At 39.7% G+C, this 19753-nt stretch overlaps 1 protein-coding gene across 1 annotated transcript in view; it reads right to left on the bottom strand.

Annotated features, from left to right (window-relative positions):
• Cped1 (cadherin like and PC-esterase domain containing 1) overlaps positions 1-19753 on the bottom strand; it is a 284218-nt gene that overhangs the window by 209828 nt on the left and 54637 nt on the right. The window contains exon 3 of the mRNA XM_048450954.3: positions 2611-2717. Coding sequence (XP_048306911.3) covers positions 2611-2717 — 107 coding nt within the window. The remainder of the gene's footprint in view (positions 1-2610; positions 2718-19753) is intronic.

Genomic DNA, 19753 nt, shown 5'->3' with positions numbered 1-19753 from the left:
ATAGAAACCAGCATAGGTGTTTAGAGAAAGACAATTAGTTTATCACTTGGTATGATCCTGGAGCTAAATGGAGGTAAGAGAAGGGTACTATCAGACCTCTCCTCCTGCTGTTCCCAGCAGGTTAATTTTTATGGATGGCATCACAAAGATGTCTTCCTGACTAACTGTTGTGTTGGACCAATGGGAGCAACGGAAGAAGAGCTGAAGGGCAGGAGGAGAGCAGTTTTGTTTCTCACCCTCTGTGCAGGCCTATGGTAGGATACAGCGACATGACATTCAGTTAAAACTGCCTGCCCTCCAGTCAAGCGGATGTCTTGGTTCTCAGTAGCTCAGGGCTGAACCCTTCCTTCTATATACCTCTTTGTGATCAGGAGTGGTAAGCATCTCTTGCTCTTACTAGTTCCTAGGGGCCCTGCCATTTTTTTTTTCTTGTTAGCGTTTCTTTCTCTTTCCTTGGTTCTTTTATTAGTTTCTCTGCAGACTATTGCAGTGTTATGTACTTATTTTGCTTGTTTGTTAGGAAAGAAGAGGGAGGGTGTGAAGATGAAGGAAAGATTATAATCTAAGAGGGGAATGAGTAGTTGGTCATACTATAACTGACTGGACATAATGGCTATAGAGCTTGAGTTTGAGGCATCAGTGGGGCATCAAGGACATGTGGAGAGGCACGTGCAAGCCTGAAACCTGGGAGACTGCTCTGAAGGTTAGGGGCAGACTTGAGACTCTTTAAGGAAAAGAGGTAGTTGAGATTTGGGTAGTGGTGTTATAAAGCATAAGGTGAGAGAATGTGGTGAAAACAGACATGGAGTGGCTGTGATTACAGGTGGTTCTAGGGATCCCAGGCAGGTGAAAGAAAAGAAAGAAAGAGGGGGAGCAAAAGAGGAGGGACAGAGAAAGAAGGTGGTAAAAACAAAGTAAGAGGAGGAGGGAGGGGAAGGAGGAATGAAAAGAAGAAATGACTCAGATATACAAATATCTCAACACTGGGGCAGGAGTGGGCGGTGCTGGGACACAAAGTCTTTTGCAAATTTTAGGCCAAGTCTAGACTGCATAGTGAGTTCAAGACCAAACTTTGGCTTTGTGAAAACAAAACCCTAACATGCAAAAAGAAAGTTCTCAGCCTGAAGGTCAAAGAAGTAAAAAATTACAAGGAAAAAGAATGAGAAAAAAAATAAACTTGTTTAGCCCATCTGTGCCATTGAGTCATTAGGGTAAGCCACTGCAGCTTCAATTAGGAGATAAAAAATCAGCTTGGTTTTTTTCCCTTTCCTCCCAGACTTGTCACAAGTATCAACAATACCTAACTCGTCTAGGATAATTACTGGCACATTGGGCAAGGTTTCGTCTCTTCTTCACTTATGAATATTTACACACTCTAAACAGTAAATACTGAATTTCAGTTTTAGGTTGAGAAAGTATATTACATTTTTTTTGCAGTTTAATATAATGCTCTAGTTTTATTTCTATTGCTGTGATAGAACTCTCCAGCCAAAAGCAACCATGGGAGGAAAGTGTTTATTTCAACTTACACTTTCAGGTCACTTTCTGGAGAAATCAGGATAGGAACTCAAGGAGGACAAAAGGAGCATGGAGCAGAAACCATGGAGTAATGCTGCTGCTTGCTGGTTCGCTCTCTGGCTAGCTCATGGGCTTATGCTCAGATAGCTTCCTAATACATCTCATGACCATCTGCCTAGTGAGTCTGCAGCCTGTAGCCTGTAGGGCTAGGACCGCCTTTATAAATTAATATTCAAATTAATCCCTCACAGACATGCACACAGGCCAGTCTGACCCAGACAATCCTTCACTCAAGGCTTTCCTCTTAGGTGACTGTAGGTTGATTCACCATGGCAAGTAAAGCTCCCTAGGGCATAAGCTAAGTTTGAAAAAGTCAGTACAATGTTATAGGAAATAATTTTCTACTATGAGTCATTGAATTGAGGATGAGCATCATCCAACAAGCTAGATAATTCGAGGTAAAGTCTGTGCCTTATTGAGTTAATGAAAACCTATAAGAGCTCAAGCTGGCGATTATATTAAAAACAAAACAAACTTTGTTTCTAATAATAAGATGAAAAGTAAAGCATGGGATTACACGTTGTATCTTCAGTGCCCCCAGAGGCTCATAGAATAAAGGGTTAGTCAGTGGCTGGTTTGTTATTGGAACCTGGTGAAATCTTTGGGAAGCCTGGCTTCACTGGAGGAAGTTAGACCACTGGGAACAAGCTGTTGAAGGAAATATTGGGACCCTGGTCATTTCCTTCCTCTGTCTCCTTGCTTCCTGGATACCACAAGGTGAAGGATTTTCTTCACCACACATTCACTTCATGGTGAATGGCCTCAGCACTAGCACAAGGTCAGCAAGGCCAAACGATCATGGCCTTACGCTCTGAAACTGTGAGTCAGTTTCACAATCCAGAGGTAGATTTTCCCTCTTTATATGCTGGCTGGACAGAAAGCCAACTAACTCTTTATGAAACTTTTCCCAAAGATAAAGTGGTTCCATTTTTTTTCCAAGAATTAAAAACAACAAGATATAGGTCTAAAACTTTCCCTTTTAATAATATCCATCGGATTGATAAAATGTCTTTATACTTTGACAGTGTTTACCTTTTGATGTAGACTTAGTCGACACATGTGCTTTCTTGGTATGCAGGGTTTCCCACCGGCTTCTCTGGAAGGCAGGCAAATGAACACATCCCAGGAGTTCAGATCACCTAAAAACATAACAACATTTAGCTCCTTTTAGTAAGAAATGTAATTATTTAAACTCTAAAACACAAGTGACATTGTTTATAGCAAAATGCTAACACTCAGAATAACTAAAACTCAACTTTGTCTTTCAAAAGCTTACCATTTTATTTTTAACACTGTAATCTAGAGAAAATTCAGGTTTGAAATATTTATAAAATTTTTTTGCAAGCTAAATTTAGAATATATACATATATATAATATCTTGTTATTTTTAAAACATTAATAAGACTTCTTACAAAAAAGAATATGCTAGACAGAAAGAAAAATTAATAAAAATTTCAAAGGTTTCATGAAAAATGAATTTGTGGTCTAGTTACAGATACTGGAATGGAGTTGAAAATTCAGAACATGACATGAACTGAAGCAACTAATATTTCAGCTTTTGCCAAGGACAAAATCCTTTGCCAATAAGTCACATGAACCTGCCACAATAGCTTGTCAACTTAGAGGAGTGAATTCTGGTTAACAAAATAGTATTTATGGGCATATGTAAATTGGTTTTCATTTATTCTTCTGTGTGTGTATTTGTGAATGTCTGGTATATATGTTCGTGGCACATAGACAGGAATGGGGGCAGGGCTTCCTGCTCCATCACATTCCACCTTATCCAGGTTCTCACACTCAACCTGAAGCTGTGCCCACTGCCAGAAAGTCTCAATTGCCCTTCTGTCTCTTCCAACACAACACTGCTTTACAATCACTAGTGGCCACCTCCCACTTTCTTTCTATTAAAGAGTGTGGGTGCTGAGGTCATCAGAACCCAGGTCCTCTCGCTTGCGTGTAAGGTGTTCTTATCACTGAGCCATTTCTCCAGCCCATTCATTTCTTCCTTTCTTCCATTTTTTTTTAAGTCGACATGCCTTACATGGAATTGGTGCTTTACAAATATTTCTTGAATAGGGAATCCTTGTTGGAATAGGAAATGCATCACCTCCCAGAGGAAAACAAACAAACATAAGAAATGTATTTCAGTTGTTTATGTAATAACAAAGCAGGTACATCCAGAGAGTCAAGATGGGGTGGGGCACAATAAACAAACTAACATAGTCTAAGAAATTTTCCCAACGTTTTGTTTGGAAAATTAGCTTTAAAAATATTTTCTGTGGAAGAGTCCTGTCCCTGTGCTGAGGACAACCTTTCAGACCGGTGAGTGGGTGTCGTCCCAGGGCATGATAGAACATCCAGGAAAGGAGCACTGGGCCCCTTCAGCTCCTGATGCAGAGACTTCTTTGTTCCACACATCCCTGCACCCCCTAAGCCTGCCCTATTGTCTGTGAGGTCCTTGGCCCAAGAACAGTTCCTGCTCCTGCACTGAGGAGATCCACACAGAGTCAGTCACAGCATAGATTGGATCAAGATGCCAAGACTCTCCTGGCTGCATTTGAAGGAAGAGATGGGCACGCGTCAATGCAAGAATTCCTCCAACAACCTGAAAGGCAACATGACAAAACCAGATTCCAGCAATCATGCAACAAGAAGACTTGAACACCCTATTTCAAAAGAAGCAGAAGAAATCGACTTTAAACGTAACATTATGAAAGTAATAGAGGACCTTAAACAGGAGGTGAAAAACTGCTACAAAGAAATGGTGAAGACAAACAAAAAGGTAGAAGAAATGAATAAATCTCTCAAAGATACCCAAGAAAACAAAGATAAAGCAATCAAACAGGTAAAGGAAACAGTTCAAGACTTGAAAAATGAAATGAAGGTAATGAAGAAAACACAAACCAAGGGAAGGTTGGATATGGAAAATCTGGGTAAATGAAAAGGAACTACAGAGACACGTATAACCAACAGATTACAAGAGATAGAAGAAAGAATCTCAGACACCAAGGATACTATAGAGAAAATAAACTCATTGATTAAAGAAAATAACAAATCCAACAAATTCTTAACACAAAACATCCAGGAAATTTTGGACACCATGAAAAGACCAAACCTAAGAATAATAGGGGTAGAAGAAGGAGAAGATTTACAGCTCAAAGGCCCAGAAAATATATTCAACAAAATTATAGAAGAAAACTTCCCCAACCTAAAGCAGGATATTACTATGAAAGTACAAGAAGCATACAGAATAACAAATAGACTGGATCCAAAAAAGCATCCCCTCACCATATAATAATCAAAACACAAAACATACAGAATAAAAAACGAATATTAAGAGCTGCAAGGGAAAAGGGTCAAGTAACATATAAAGGGAAACCTATCAGAATTACACCTGACTTCTCAATGGAAACCATGAAAGTCAAAAGGTCTTAGATAGACGTGCTGCAGACACTAAGAGACCAAGGATGCAAGCCCAGACTACTATACCCAGCAAAACTTGCATTCACCATCGATGGAGAAAACAAGATATTCCAGGACAAAAACAGATTTAAACAACACATAGCCACAAACCTAGCCTTACAGAAAATACTAGAAGGAAAATCTCAAACCAAGGAAGTCAACAACACCCATAATAACACAAGCATATAACAACCCTCCTCCAGCACAACTCAAGAAGGGAAACACACAAAGACTACCACCAGAAAAAATAACCAGAGTTAGCAACCACTGGTCATTAATGTCACTTAATATCAATGGACTCAATTCACCTATAAAAAGGCACAGGTTAAGAGAATGGATATGAAAACAGGATCCAACATTCTGCTGTTTACAAGAAGCACACCTCAACCTCAAAGATAGACACTACCTCAGAGTAAAGGGTTGGGAAAAGATTTTCCAATCAAATGGTCCAAGAAACAAGCAGGTGTGGCTATACTAATATCTAACAAAATAGATTTCAAACTAAAATCAATCAGAAGAGATGGAGAAGGACACTTTATTCTCATAACAGGAACAATTCATCAGGAGGAAGTCTCAATCCTGAACATCTATGCCCCTAATATAAAATCACCCACATATGTAAAAGAAACATTACTAGAACTCAACGCTTACATCAAACCCCACACTCTAATAGTAGGAGATTTCAACACTCCTCTCTCACCAATGGACAGGTCAACCAGACAGAAACCTAACAGAGAAATAAGAGAACTAACAAATGTAATAAACCAAATGGACTTAACAGACACCTATAGAACATTCCACCCAAACAGAAAAGAATATATCTTCTTCTCAGCATCTCATGGAACCTTCTCAAAAATTGATCACATAATTGGTAACAAAGCAAACATCCAAAGATACAAAGAAATTATAGTAACCACCTATGTACTATCGGATCACTGTGGGATAAAGTTAGAATTCAACAACAATGCTAACCCCAGAAAGCCTACAAACTCATGGAAACTGAACAGTCAACTACTGAACCACCCCTGGGTCAAGAAATAAAGAAAGAAAGAAATTAAAGTCTTCCTTGAATTCTATAAAAATAAGGACACAACATACTCAAACCTATGGGACACTATGAAAGCAGTGCTAAGAGGAAAGTTCATAGCACTAAGTGCCCAATTAAAGAAAACAGAGAAAGCACACATGGGAGACTTAACAGCACACCTGAAAGATCTAGAAAAAAAAGAAGCAGACTCACCCAGGAGGAGTAGAAGCCTGGAAATGATCAAACTGAGGGCTGAAATCAACAAAATAGAAATACAGAAAACAATCCAAAGAATCAATGAAACAAAAAACTGGTTCTTGGAGAAAATCAACAAGATTGACAAACCCCTATCTAAACAAATCAAACAATAGAGAGAGAACAGGCAAATTAATAAGATCAGAAATGAAAAGGGAGACATAACCACAGACACAGAGAAAATTCAGAGAATCATTAGATATTACTACAAAAGCCTGTATGCCACAAAATTATAAAATGTGAAAGAAATGAACATTTTTTTAGATAAGTACCATATACCAAAATTAAATCAAGATCAAGAGAACAATTTAAATAGACCTGTAAGTCGTGAAGAATTCGAAGCTGTCTTCAAAAACCTCCCTACCAAAAAAAAAAAAAAAAGCCCAGGACCAGATAGTTTAAATGCAGAATTCTACCAGAACTTCCAAGAAGAGCTAATACCTATACTCCTTAATGTATTTCACAAAATAGAAACAGAGAGTCATTGCCAAACTCCTTTTATGAAGTGACAGTTATGCTGATACCAAAACTACACCAAGACACAACCAAGAAAGAGAATTACAGGCCAATCTCACTCATGAACATCAACACAAAAATTCTCATTAAAATACTGGCAAACTGAATCCAAGAACACATCAAAGAAATTATACATTATGATCAAGTGGGCAGGGCTGATTCAACAAAAGAAAATCTATCAATGCAATCCATCACATAAATAAACTGAAGGAAAAAACCATATGATCATTTCATTAGACGCTGAAAAAGCATTTGATAAAATTCAACACCTCTTTATGATAAAGGTCTTGGAGACAATAGGGAGACAAGGTTCATTCCTCAATATAATAAAAGCAATATACAGCAAGCTGACAGCTAACATTAAATTAAATGAGGAGAAACTCAAAGCCATCCCACTAAAATCAGGAACAAGACAAGGCTGTCCACTCTCTCCATACCTCTTCAATATAGTGCTTGAAGTTCTAGCAACAGCAATAAGACAACATAAGGGGATCAACGGGATTCGAATTGGAAAGGAAGAAGTCAAACTTTCATTATTTGCAGATGATATGATAGTGTAGATAAGCGACCCGAAAAACTCTACCAAAGAACTCCTACAGCTGATCAACACCTTTAGTACTGTGGCAGGATACAAGATCAACTCCAAAAAATCAGTTGCCCTCCTATACACAAAGAACAAAGATACAAAGAGGGAAATCAGAGAAACATCACCTTTCACAATAGCCACAATAGCATAAAGTATCTTGGGGTAACTCTAACCAAGGACGTGAAAGATCTATTTGACAGGAACTTTAAGGTTTTGAAGAAAGAAATTGAACAGGATACAAGAAAAAGGAAGAATCTCCCATGCTCTTGGATTGGGAGGATTAACATAGTAAAAATGGCAATTCTACCAAAAGCAATCTATAGATTCAATGCAATCCCCATCAAAATCCCAACAAAATTCTTCACAGACCTTGAGAGAACAATAAGCAAGTTTATATGGCAAAACAAAAACCCAGGATAGCCAAAACAATACTATATAATAAAAGTACTTCCGGAGGCATTAGCATCCCTGACTTCAAACTCTATTACAGAGCTACAGTAATGAAAACTGCTTGGTACTGGCACAAAAACAAAGAGGTTGACCAATGGAATCAAATTGAAGAACCAGATATTAATTCACAAACCTATGAACACTTGATTTTCGACAAAGGAGCTAAAATTATACAATGGAAGAAAGAAAGCATCTTTAACAAATGATGCTGACATAACTGAATGTCAACCTGTAGAAGAATGAAAATAGATCCATATCTATCACCATGCACAAAACTTAAGTCCAAATGGATTAAAGACTTCAATATTAATCTGACCACACTGACCCTGATAGAAGAGAAAGTGGGAAGTCGTCTACAAGACATGGGCACAGGAGACCATGTCCTAGGTAGAACCCCAGTAGCACAGACAATAAGAGCAACAATGAATAAATGGGACCTCCTAAAACTGAGAAGCTTCTGCAATGCAAAGGACACTGTCATTAAGACAAAAAGGCATCCTAGTGAATGGGAGAAGATCTTCACCAATCCTGCATCAGACAAAGATCTGATCTCTAAAATATATAAAGAACTCAAGAAACTAGACATTAAAACTCTAATTAACCCACTTAAAAATGGGGGTACTGATCTGAATAGGGAATTCTCAACAGAAGAAGTTCAAATAGCCAAAAGACACTTAAGGTCATGCTCAACCACCTTAGTGATCAGGGAAATGTAAATCAAAACAACTTTGAGATACCATCTTACACCTGTCAGAATGGCTAAAATCAAAATCACCAATGATAGCCTATGCTGGAGAGGATGTGGAGTAACGGGAACACTCATCCATTGTTGGTGGGAATGCAAACTTGTGCAACCACTTTGAAAATCAGTGTGGCGGTTTCTCAGGAAACTGGGAGTCAACATACCTCAGGATCCAGCAATTCCACTCTTGCGAATATACCCGAGATGCCCAATCATACTACAAAAGCATTTGTTCAACTTTGTTCATAGCAGCACTATTTGTAATAGCCAGAACCTGAAAACAACCTAGGTGCCCCTCAATAGAAGAATGGATAAAAAAGGTGTGGACCATATACACTTTAGAGTTTTACTCAGCAGTAAAAAACAATGACATCTTGAATTGTGCATGCAAATGGTTAGAAACAGAAAACACTTTACTGAATGAGATAACCCAGACCCCAAAAGAGGAATATGGTATATACTCACTCATCAGTGGATTCTAGCCATAAATAAAGGACATTGAGCCTATAATTCGTGATCCTAGAGAAGCTAAATAAGAAGGTGAACCCAAAGAAAAACATATAGTTATTCTCCTGGATATTGGAAGTAGACAAGATTGCCAGGCAAAAGTTGGGAGCATGGGGTTGGGGGTGGGGTGGGGGGGTCAGGGGAGAAGGGGAGAGAGAAGGGAGAAGGAGAGGATCAGGGAGAGCCTGGGGGAATGGGATGGTTGAGATGGAGGAAGGGTGGATGTGGGAGCAGGGAAGTAGATAGCTTAAATGGGGGAGCCATTTTAGGGTTGGCAAGAGACTTGACTCTAGAGGGGTTCCCAGGTGCCCAAGGAAATGTCCCCAGCTTGTGCCTTGGGCAGTAGAGTAGAGGGTTCCTGACCTGGCCTTATCCTATCCACACTGATGAATATCTTGAATATCACCATAGAACCTTCATCTGGCGATGGATGGAGAAAGAGACAGAGACCCACATTGGAGCACTGGACTGAGATCCCAAGCTCCAAATGAGGAGCAGGAGGGAGAACATGAGTAAGGAAGTCAGGACCACGAGGGGTGTGTCCACCCACTGAGACAGTGGGAATGATCTTTTGGGAGGTCACCAAGGCCAGCTAGACTGGGATTGATAGAGCATGTGATCAAACCGTACTCTGTGAATTTGGCTGACAATGAGGGCTGACTGAGAAGCCAAGGACAATGGGGGTTTTGATTCTACTGCATGGACTGGTTTTGTGGGAGCATAGTCTGTTTCGATGCTCACCTTCCTAGTTCTGGATGGAGGGGGAGGACCTTGGACTTCCCAAGGGGCAGGGAACCCTTACTACTCCTAGGACTGGAGAGGGAGGGGAGGGGAAGTAGGGGGAGTGGGAGGGAAATGGAAGGAGGGGAGGAGGTGGAAATTTTTTAATAAATAAAAAAAAATATTTTCTGTGCACATTGTCTCCATTGTGAATCATGAGACAAACACAGATGTCACCGTTTGTCTCCTCCATCACCCATAATGGCTTCTAAACAGCTTAGGGAGGCCACCCGTTTCTTTAAAGTCCTCTCCTCTCAGTTTTTCCCTCAGGAGAATTTCTCATGTAGAAACATCACGCTTCCAAAGAAAGGCCGGACAAATAAAAGAACTAATAAGGGAGAAGAATCTATAATTAGTAGTGAAATTTCACTCTTTGCCAACCAAGTACTTTTCATTTGACAAGCCCTGTGCCGTCTGGACTATGTTTTATGGTTTGGGCTGTCTTTTTGCCAGAAGGAAAAACTTCCTGGCAAACAAAGGGATCTAAACAACCGAAGTCAAGCTCTCATCCCACAACTGTGCTGTTGGCTTGTTCATGAAGATGCTGAAAGAGAGCACAAGCGTTCAAAGGGGCAGGGGTGAACTGAGCAGATGAGCACGGACAGAGAAGCTCATCCATGCAACAGCAAGCAAGCCTCAGGCTTGGGAGACGGAGACTCTGTCTGCACATCCCCTCACTTTGAAGACAATTTCAGAGCAATTCCTGGAACTAAACCCAAGTACAGCGCAATGCTTCTAATCCTGTTTTGAACAAGGCAGTGGGCGTTGTGAGCCAACATCTTTTGATTTGAATTCTAAGAGAAATACAATGTGTTTTTATTTCATGTCTAGTTCAGGAAATAGTGAAACCCTAGAAAAAAAGCCTCCTGTCATAAGATCCCCAAATAAATATTTTCAGAAGATAAGGATATGCAAAGAGAGAGGGATTTCAAAGTAAGAACTAGGTTGTTTGGTTCTTAAAATCAGAGTGTATTCTGAGTTCCTCTGAGGTGTGCCTCCTTTCACTTTGGCAGCTTCTAGAGTTGGTAGAAAGAAACACATTTCAGTCATAAACGTTTAAAATTGAGAAACATTTAAATAATTCAAAGGAACTCATTAAGAACTTTCAATGAGCAGAATTTTGCCCTGGGTATGTGAAAAAAAATAGAAAGAAAGAAAAAAAGAAAAAACCAGGCAGTAAGTGCCCTCAGCTCTCTATCTGAAGGATCTAAAACATTAAAAAGATTTGAGGATAACTTACAAAATATCACACAGTCTCTTGGTATTTGTAAGGTGACCCTTTATCACTCCACAATATTCAATTAATATTTTAACTTAAAATTTAATAATTCAAAAAAGGCTCCTAGCCCTTCACTGTTCTTTTAAAATGAAGTAAAATATAACAGGAATTTCAAGAGATGTCTTCATATATGTCTTCCCTAATTATTGCTACCTAAGCCTAAAGAGTACTTATTGTTTCTATTCAAAATTCCTTTCCTTAGCTGAGCTCTATGCCAACCTCCCAAATCTCTACAGCTTAAATATTTAGTAAGGTCTTCACTTTCTCGACATTTCTTTCTCTGGCTTCAGAAGTCAGCTCCCTCCTCCAGTTCTTGCTACCCTGCCCAACTTTTCAAAGCCAAGCTTTGGTTGTTTCAGGAGAAGATGAGACACGGTCAAATTTGTATTTAAACTCAAAGCCATGTTGAAAACAGAAACTTTTACTACAAAGCAAAGGATATTTATTCTTAGGTTTGGAGCATTTCAGGTACAAATTCATGCCTTAGTAGAATTCCAAACTAGTGCGTTATTTGGGGGCCCTGTTGAGTACCATCCTCTAGAGGACAGTATAAGCTACTAGCAGATGCAAGCACAACATTCACAGCAGAACTCACAAGTGGGAGGCACGGGGACAAGCCCAGTCCTTGAATGGATTGTGCTTGCCAAGGACAGTGGGTAGATACTTGCCAAATGCAAATGTCAGAAGAATCACACTTGAAAAACCAGATTTTGGCCACTTTTGGAAACCCTAGTAATTTTAGGTCTACATCTTGCAAAGCATCTAAGACTTCGGGGAGGTGCCCAGGAGTCCTCCCCATGGCCCTAAGCCCGCCTTCCTCTGTATCTAGCACCAGTGGTTTTAGCTCTGCTGTAAAATACTGGTATGCCATATTCCAATAATCAGTCATTTGACAAACTGATGCTCATGTTTTAACTTTTAATGAATTGAATATGTTCGTTAACTAGGTTGTTTTTATTGAAAGATCTTAGGGAAACTGACGTTTGGTCAGTTGGTGGTAGTCCTTTGTGAATTTGATGGTTCCTTGAGATGTTGCCTAAAAGTTAGATTCTATGTGGTTTAGAATACTAAATTGGAATGTGGGGTTCACATCCACAATGAATATATAAGCTATAGTAGTGTGGTGGTTTCAATGAGAATGGCCCTCAGAAGCTCATATGTTTAAATATATACCTCCCAGTTGGTGTAACTTTTGGGGAAGGATTGGGGTGTTTCCTTGTTGATGGAGGTGCTCACCATGGGCAAGCTTGGAAGATTCAAAAGACTGTGTCATTCCCAGTGTTCTCTCTCTGCCTTATAATTGTGTCTCAAGATGTGAACTCTCAGTTGTTCTTAGTACCATGCTTTTACTTTGTGCCATAGACTCTAACATTCTAAAATAGTAAGCCTAGCTAAACACTTTCTTTTATATGTTGTCTTGGTTATGGTGTTTTCTCACAGCAACACAGAAGTAGCTATGAAAGGCAGCAGTAAACAACGATGCAAATGGCTGAAAATTGTTCTAAGATCTGTTTATTATTATTATTTCTCTCTCTCTCCCTCTGTGTGTGTGCATGTGTGTGTATATATATACATATATATATTTATATGTATATATATATATATATATATATATATATATACATAAGCATGTGGACAGATGCCCTCAAAAGTCAGAAGCATACATGGGATTCCCCAGGAGCTGGAGTCCATAACTCTTCATACACTGTCCAGCATGGGTTCTTAGAACCAAACTCTAGTTCTCTCCAAATGTAGCAAGCGTTTTAGCTGCTGAGCCATCTCTTCAGTCCCAACAGCTAGGAATTCTTAAGTACCCTAACGCTCCTCCTATTGTTCCAAATGTTTGTATTAATAATTTTTCACCCAGGACTCCACACTGGATATAGATGTTCTGAGAAGCACAGAAGGACTAAGTAATTTGCCCAACATCTTCCATCTGGTTAATGGACTTGAGTGCTGGAAGTCTAGGTCTAAAGACCATGTTCTTGACACCATTAGTCCCTCAAAACACAGGGAAACAACAGAGAGACGTCGCTTCTGATGCCACATACCTTTTTGTTTATGTTTTACTTATGACAGCTCTGTAGGCTAGAAACAAGGATTGTACAAACTTTAGAAATAAAGACAGACACTCAAAATAGACAAGTAAAACAACAACAACAGAGTATTATCTAGCTTTGGTCTTTTGTAGTTACTACCTAGTGTGTCTATGTCCCTTTAGGAACTTGAAGGAAAGAATGACTGTGGTAGGTATAATCAGGCACCCCTAGGTGCTCACAGGATGCTAAGCCCCATATTAGCAATGCTGCTGGCAACTGGAGTCTGTTAAATATGGAAGAAACTCGTCCTCAATCACACATGTACTCAGCCATTGCAAGCAGTAGCTTGGCTCCCACCTAATTTCAAAGCTAAAGCTCAAAATGTTCCTTAGACTATTTTTTAGGTGACTAATAATCTTTTTCCATCACAATGAAACCAGAGCCCCATGGCTTAAACTAGCCAAAGTCTTAAGTAGAGAGGTCATAAGGGGAAGTTCTAGAAAAAAAAAAAAACAGGATGTGCCTGTCCCATTCTCCAGCTCAAAACTGGGAAAACACGAACACTCTGCAGGCACCTCCTCCCAACCAGCCTCCTGGCGACGGCACTGCTCTCCACCACAGCAGGGCGTGCTGTGGGAGATCTAGTTGTCACAAACGATTTGAGAAGAAAGTGTGAAGGTCCACATTTATGAATTCACATATAAACAAACGTTGTGTATAGTTTCCTTCCTCCTCAGAGCTTGCTCCGAAAGCAGTTGACATCTCAATTTTAAAAATGATTTTTAAATTTTACTTTTTATTTATTTATTTATCATTTATTAAACAAGCATCAACCCTAAGGAATGAGGCTGTCTTTAGAACATTTCCGTCTCCCACAGGCAGGCTGCCATGAAAAGCAAACAATTGTTTCCTGGTTCACAAATAGCTTCCCTCTTGATAAAATCTGTAGGATCAGTAATATAACCCAGAGCATAGAGCTCTGTGAGATAATGCCATTCATTTTAGCACCGATTGTGTAGAAGCTGTTTATGCTCAAGGAAGGAGAACTCCACATACTGGAAACAACAAAATAAACAAAAGCCCAAATAATACTACATTTATACTGGCTCTATTTTTCTTCACAACATTTACTACCTCTTGTTATATTATATAGTCACCTATTTTCTACCTTCCCCATTTGATATGATTTGTTGGTCTGTCAGGTTTGGTTTTTTTTTTGAGACAAGATCTTACTATGCAGCCTTGGCGGGTTTTGAACTCTGATCTTTTGCCTCAGCCTCCCAAGTGCTGGGTTTACAGGCATGTATCATTTCTCCCTGTTTTGAATATGAGCTCAGGAGAGCAAAATTGAATCAATTTTATTTGTTGCTAGAATCTCCATGCCTATCTAGTGGTTGTAATATATAAAAAATACATGTTTTCGCAAATAACTAAATGTGTGCAGCAGAAAAGTAATTAGAACCCAATCAAAAGTCAACGTATTTGCTAGGTTAAATCTCCAACATGGCAGAAATAAAATAAAGCATAAAATAAAAAGCAAAGAGAGACCCGGAAAGAGAGATGGTTAAGTAGGTAGAGTGCTTGTTTGGTTCCCTAACATCTATATAAAAGTCAGGCAGGGCATCACACACCTATAATCCCAAGGGCTTAAGAAGGAGACACACCCCTGTAGCTAATTAGACAGCAACCTTGCCAAATTGGTGAGTTCTAGGGTCAATAACAGACCCTATTTCAAAAAATAAGGTAGAGAGTCTTGAGGAAGACACATACCACTGAACTCTGGCTTCCAAATGCATGCACGAACACACACTGAGATGCATATATACACAAACCCAGATGAACATCCACAGCCATATTTACCATACAAAAGTAGGAAGGAAAGGAGGGCAGGTGGACAGGTGGCAGGCAGGAAAGAAGAAAGGGAAGAAGGAAAGAAGGAGGAAAGAAAGAAAGAAAGAAAGAAAGAAAGAAAGAAAGAAAGAAAAGAAAGAAAGAAAGAAAGAAGAAGAAGGAAGGAAGGAAGGAAGGAAGGAAGGAAGGAAGGAAGGAAGGAAGGAAGGAAAGAAAGAAAGAAAGAAGAAAGGAGGAGATGAAAGGGGGAAAAGCCAACCTTTTCTTAAAAATGGAAAACTGAGAAAAACACTAGTCCTTGGAAGACACATTAATAAATATTTTGGTTCTTAGCTATTATGAATTGAAGAAGACAAGCTAAAAATGAAAGACAGGGTTAACCAATTCCAAATGCCTTACATATAGAAAACTCTTCTTCCAACACTGATGAAAAAAAACTCACAATCTATGGCTTGGAAAGCAGATTTTTCACTCGGTGTCTAGGGAAGCAGTTCAACCTGTGGGACATGTTGTGGGATAATCTTTTTGTACACTGTGAAGAAGTATCTTTGCCAAGGCACCTTCTGATTGATTTAATAAAGAACTGAATGACCATAGCTAGGCAGGCACAGATATGCAGATTTCCCAGGAGAGAGAGGAAGAGGCAGAATCTAGGCGTGGAATTTCGACAGCAGACTAGGAGCAAATCAGACTGTGCCATACTGAGAAAAGGTAAGCGCCACATGGCAGAACGTAGATTAATAGAAGCAGGTTAATTTCAGTTAGAAGAGATAGTTGGAAACAAGCCTAAGCCAAATGTCAAGCTTTCATAATTAATAATAAGTCTCTACATCCTTATTTGCTGGCAGGTGGTCCAAGAATGTCCAACGAGAACACTGGCTACACGGTAACGGCCCCATTGAGGGTTGGAATGGCTCTTCAACAGAAGTTGACTAAGCATGGGAAAACACAGACATTTACAATATAATTCATAACAGTAGCAAAATTATAGTTATGAGGTAGAAACAAAAATAGTTCTTTGGTTGGGGTCCCCACAACATAAGGAACTGTATTAAAGGGTCACAGCATTAGGAAGGTGGAGAACCACGGGTCTAGGGTACCTAGCTCATTCCTCATTGACACTATTTGGCTACAGTCCTCCCTGAGGACAAGACTAGAACACTTTGTAAAGTTGGTTTTCCTTTAGGGTGAAGTATTGCAGATATTTGATTTAGTTCTGTGCATTCTTCTTGGCCATTTCTTTTGTGTTTGTTTAGTTTTTTATTCTGAGCTGGGATAAACTGGGAATGCTGCTCGTGTGGACATGTCCTTCGCTCCGGCACTGCACTCCTAACTTTAAATACTAATAGTATCTCTTTATAATACGTGAAACCAATTCATCATTCTCTCTGAATTGCTCTTCTATTTTTTTATAACTAAGGTGTAAAATTCTCACTAAATATCAGAATCTTACTTTCTCTGTTTCTATCCAATCCTGGTGATGACATTACACTCATAGGCCCATTTAAAATTTGTCAGTAAGTTAGGTTCTCTACTTGATTGCATCTGAGTATTGATTATGTTCAAATATCTATATCTTCTCTGCAATTTCTCAAGCTACATAAACCAATTCTCTATTGTAAACACTCAACCTCATTTATCTGCAGATCAGTGAGCGTGTCTCCCATGATTAACCTTGGTCAGTGCCACTCTACAGAGAAGGGCTATTTATCTTACAGCTTCTAGCCCAGACTTTGCAGATACTGGCAGGTGAATCTGGGGTAAAGATTTCAGCATTTCACATTAATTTTAAGGCAGACATTTGAACCGGCGTTTGTCATCCTTAACACATTGTGTAATATGATTGCCAAATCTAATCCAGTCTGGTTTTCCACGCCAGGAGTCTGGCCATAGGTGTTTGCTCTGCCTCTGTATCTTTTCAGAGCAGAGGCTGGAACCCCTGTGTCTCAGAACGGAATTCCCAAAGAATTCCCTCCCTCCTGCTCTGAGCCTTCCTCAGATATCCACCCTGTGGGATGCTATGAGGAAGACTATGGAGACGGTTTCCGGAACCAGTTCTGAGTTCCCAGAATTCTTCATAAGCTCAGTGAAGTAACGTTATTTTCATATTCTGTGAAATAAAATTTTCCTACTATGTAGAAATTTAACACAAAAAGCAGGTGTGTTTACCCCCAAGAAATAACTCCTTAAGAAGAGGTTGTTTCAGAAGGCTTGATACTGTTCCTTCCATAACGTTTTAATATGCCTGTGTCATTTATTAATCTCTCTTTGAGCTATAATTTGTGGCATGCATAAGGGTGTAAGCATTCAGTGGTTTTCACACTATGTTCTGTCTAAGAGAAAACTTTTCTCTTTAGCAAAATTTTAGACATTTAATATGCTTGCCAAATTAAAACACCTTAGCAGAAGTCAGCATGGAAGCAATCTGATTTTTTTTAAATGGAATACATACCCTACCCAGAGATTGGTTTCCAATACCATTCTCTGATTTAAAAAAAGATCAAGTTCATAGGAAACGGTTGATTTGGGGCTAGGGAAGAAAGAAAAAGAAGTACATAAATTGCGCCTAGAGAACTGCAAATTTCCAAGAAGTTCGTAGAAAGCCTAAAAACAAAGATCAATGAAAGAGCAATAAAAAATAGTACTGAATATCTCAGAGCCACTAGTGTCCATGACAACAAAACAAGTAAAATAATATTAGGTTATTCCCCAATACCCATATGTTAATGAACAAGTGGGGATAGAGGGACAAATCTCCTGCAGAAGATAGCTTCCACATCCTCAAAGCAGAGCATCTCTGCATCTTGGTCTTAATTATTTTTCTGTCACTGTGGTAAAACACCAAGACCAAAGCAACCTGTAGAAGGAAGGGTTTATTTTGGGCTTACAGTTCCAGAGGGAGAAGAGCCTGTAACCCTAACAGTGGGGAAGCATGACAGCAGAAAGAACATGGTACCTGATGCAGCAGTTGGGATCTCACATCTGGGACCAGGAACCGGAAGCTGAGAAAGCTTACTCAAAATGGCACAAGTATTTTGAAACCTCAAAGCCTACTCCAGTGATATGCTTCCTCCAGCAAAATCACACCTTCTAATCCTCCCCGAAATAGTCACCAACTTGAACCAAGTATTAAAATGCCCAAGACGTTTGGGGGACATCTCATTCAAAAAATACACTATTGCTATATATAAGAATTATACAGCGACATCTCTCCCAACAGTCCAGTGTGGAAAGGGGAAGGAGATGAAGATTTTACTGTGGGAGAACCTGACAAGGGCTGTCTCAGTGAGCTGAGCAGGGTCACCTCAGCAATAGTACATGACTAGGCATATCCTTGAAAGCATAGGATAAAGCATTTTCTCTGTGACCATTCTCCCTCAAACTCAACAGCCCGTCTCACATTGAGCAAAACATCAGCAAATTCCATTAAAGGTACCTCAAAAGAGCTCACCTGTTCTCAACGCAGTCAAGGTAATGAGGGTAGGGGGGAAGGAAATTCTGAGAAAGACTCAGAGTCGAGAGAAACATGGGGGCGTGTGATGACTAAATGTAATGTTGGATGGGGCAGTGGAAATAAAATGCGATGCGGTATTCTGGGTGGGACCTGGTAACAGAAAAGGCACATTTGACTAAAACTGAGAAAAATTTAAAAACTAAAGCTCAGGCTGTTTAAAAAGTCCAAGTAACAAAATCTCTAAAGAAGATGATAACTGTTAAGTTAGATGGAAACGATTTTAGTTTGACAGAAGCCCACCTATGCTAATGAGAAGGATGAGGGATAGACACGGGTGGGTAGGTTAGGGCAGGGACCATGACAGCAGCAGGTCCATTCTTGTCTGTGGCCAGATGTGACTAGGCTAGAGGTCAGGGATGCCAGAAGAGAGTTCGGGGTCACTATCTCTTTTCCCCTAAGTGAGCACCAATGTCGGGAAGCTGTGTTTGAGGCTGTGACTTACACTGCTCTTCTTTGCTGAACACTTTTGAAACTGAATATCCAGATTTTAATGACAGTCATGGTTATATCTATTTATAAATTTCAGCCCATCTCCGAAATGACTTTAGAGTCTCAACTCTTGAGGGAATATCGCAATAGCCCTAGTGACTATTGAGGTTGTGTCTCAGAGCTTTGTGGACAACTCCCATGGAAATGTTTCGTTACGGGAAAGCTAGTTCTTTCAGGTTTAAAGAATGGGATCCCACAGCAAGCATGGTTGTGTACACCTTTAATTCCAGCCCTCAGGAGGCAGAGATAGGTAGATCTCTACAAATTGAGGTTAACCTTGCTCTACCTAGTGCATGTCAGGCCAGTAAGTACACAGTGAGACTCCAAAACAAAATAAGAATAGAATCAGTCTCTTGCTCTGGGTGGAGCTATGACATTCTGCTCTCCTCAGAGAGTTACTATTCTCTCCTCCCTTAGGAGTCCATCTGGCTTGCCCTGTCAGTCAATCACTCGGCCAAGAAACCACTCCTGAAGACACTAAAGCCATGTTAGGAAGGTAAGAAGATAATTATCCCCTTGATGAGATAATACAAGTATCCTTCTCTGTAGTGTTTCCCCCTTGCAACTGCTTGCATCACTCCTGACCATGTCCTATTTGCTTTCTGTTGCTATGATACACCCCATCACCAAAGCCAACTCAGGGAGGAAAGGATTGATTTCAGATGACAAACTCCAGGC

This window comes from Myodes glareolus, chromosome 25 (genome assembly GCF_982192425.1).
Source record: "Myodes glareolus chromosome 25, mMyoGla1.1, whole genome shotgun sequence".
NCBI lineage: Eukaryota > Metazoa > Chordata > Mammalia > Rodentia > Cricetidae > Myodes > Myodes glareolus.
Note: the sequence above shows the minus strand (reverse complement) of the source record. Positions and strands in the feature narration are given on the sequence as shown.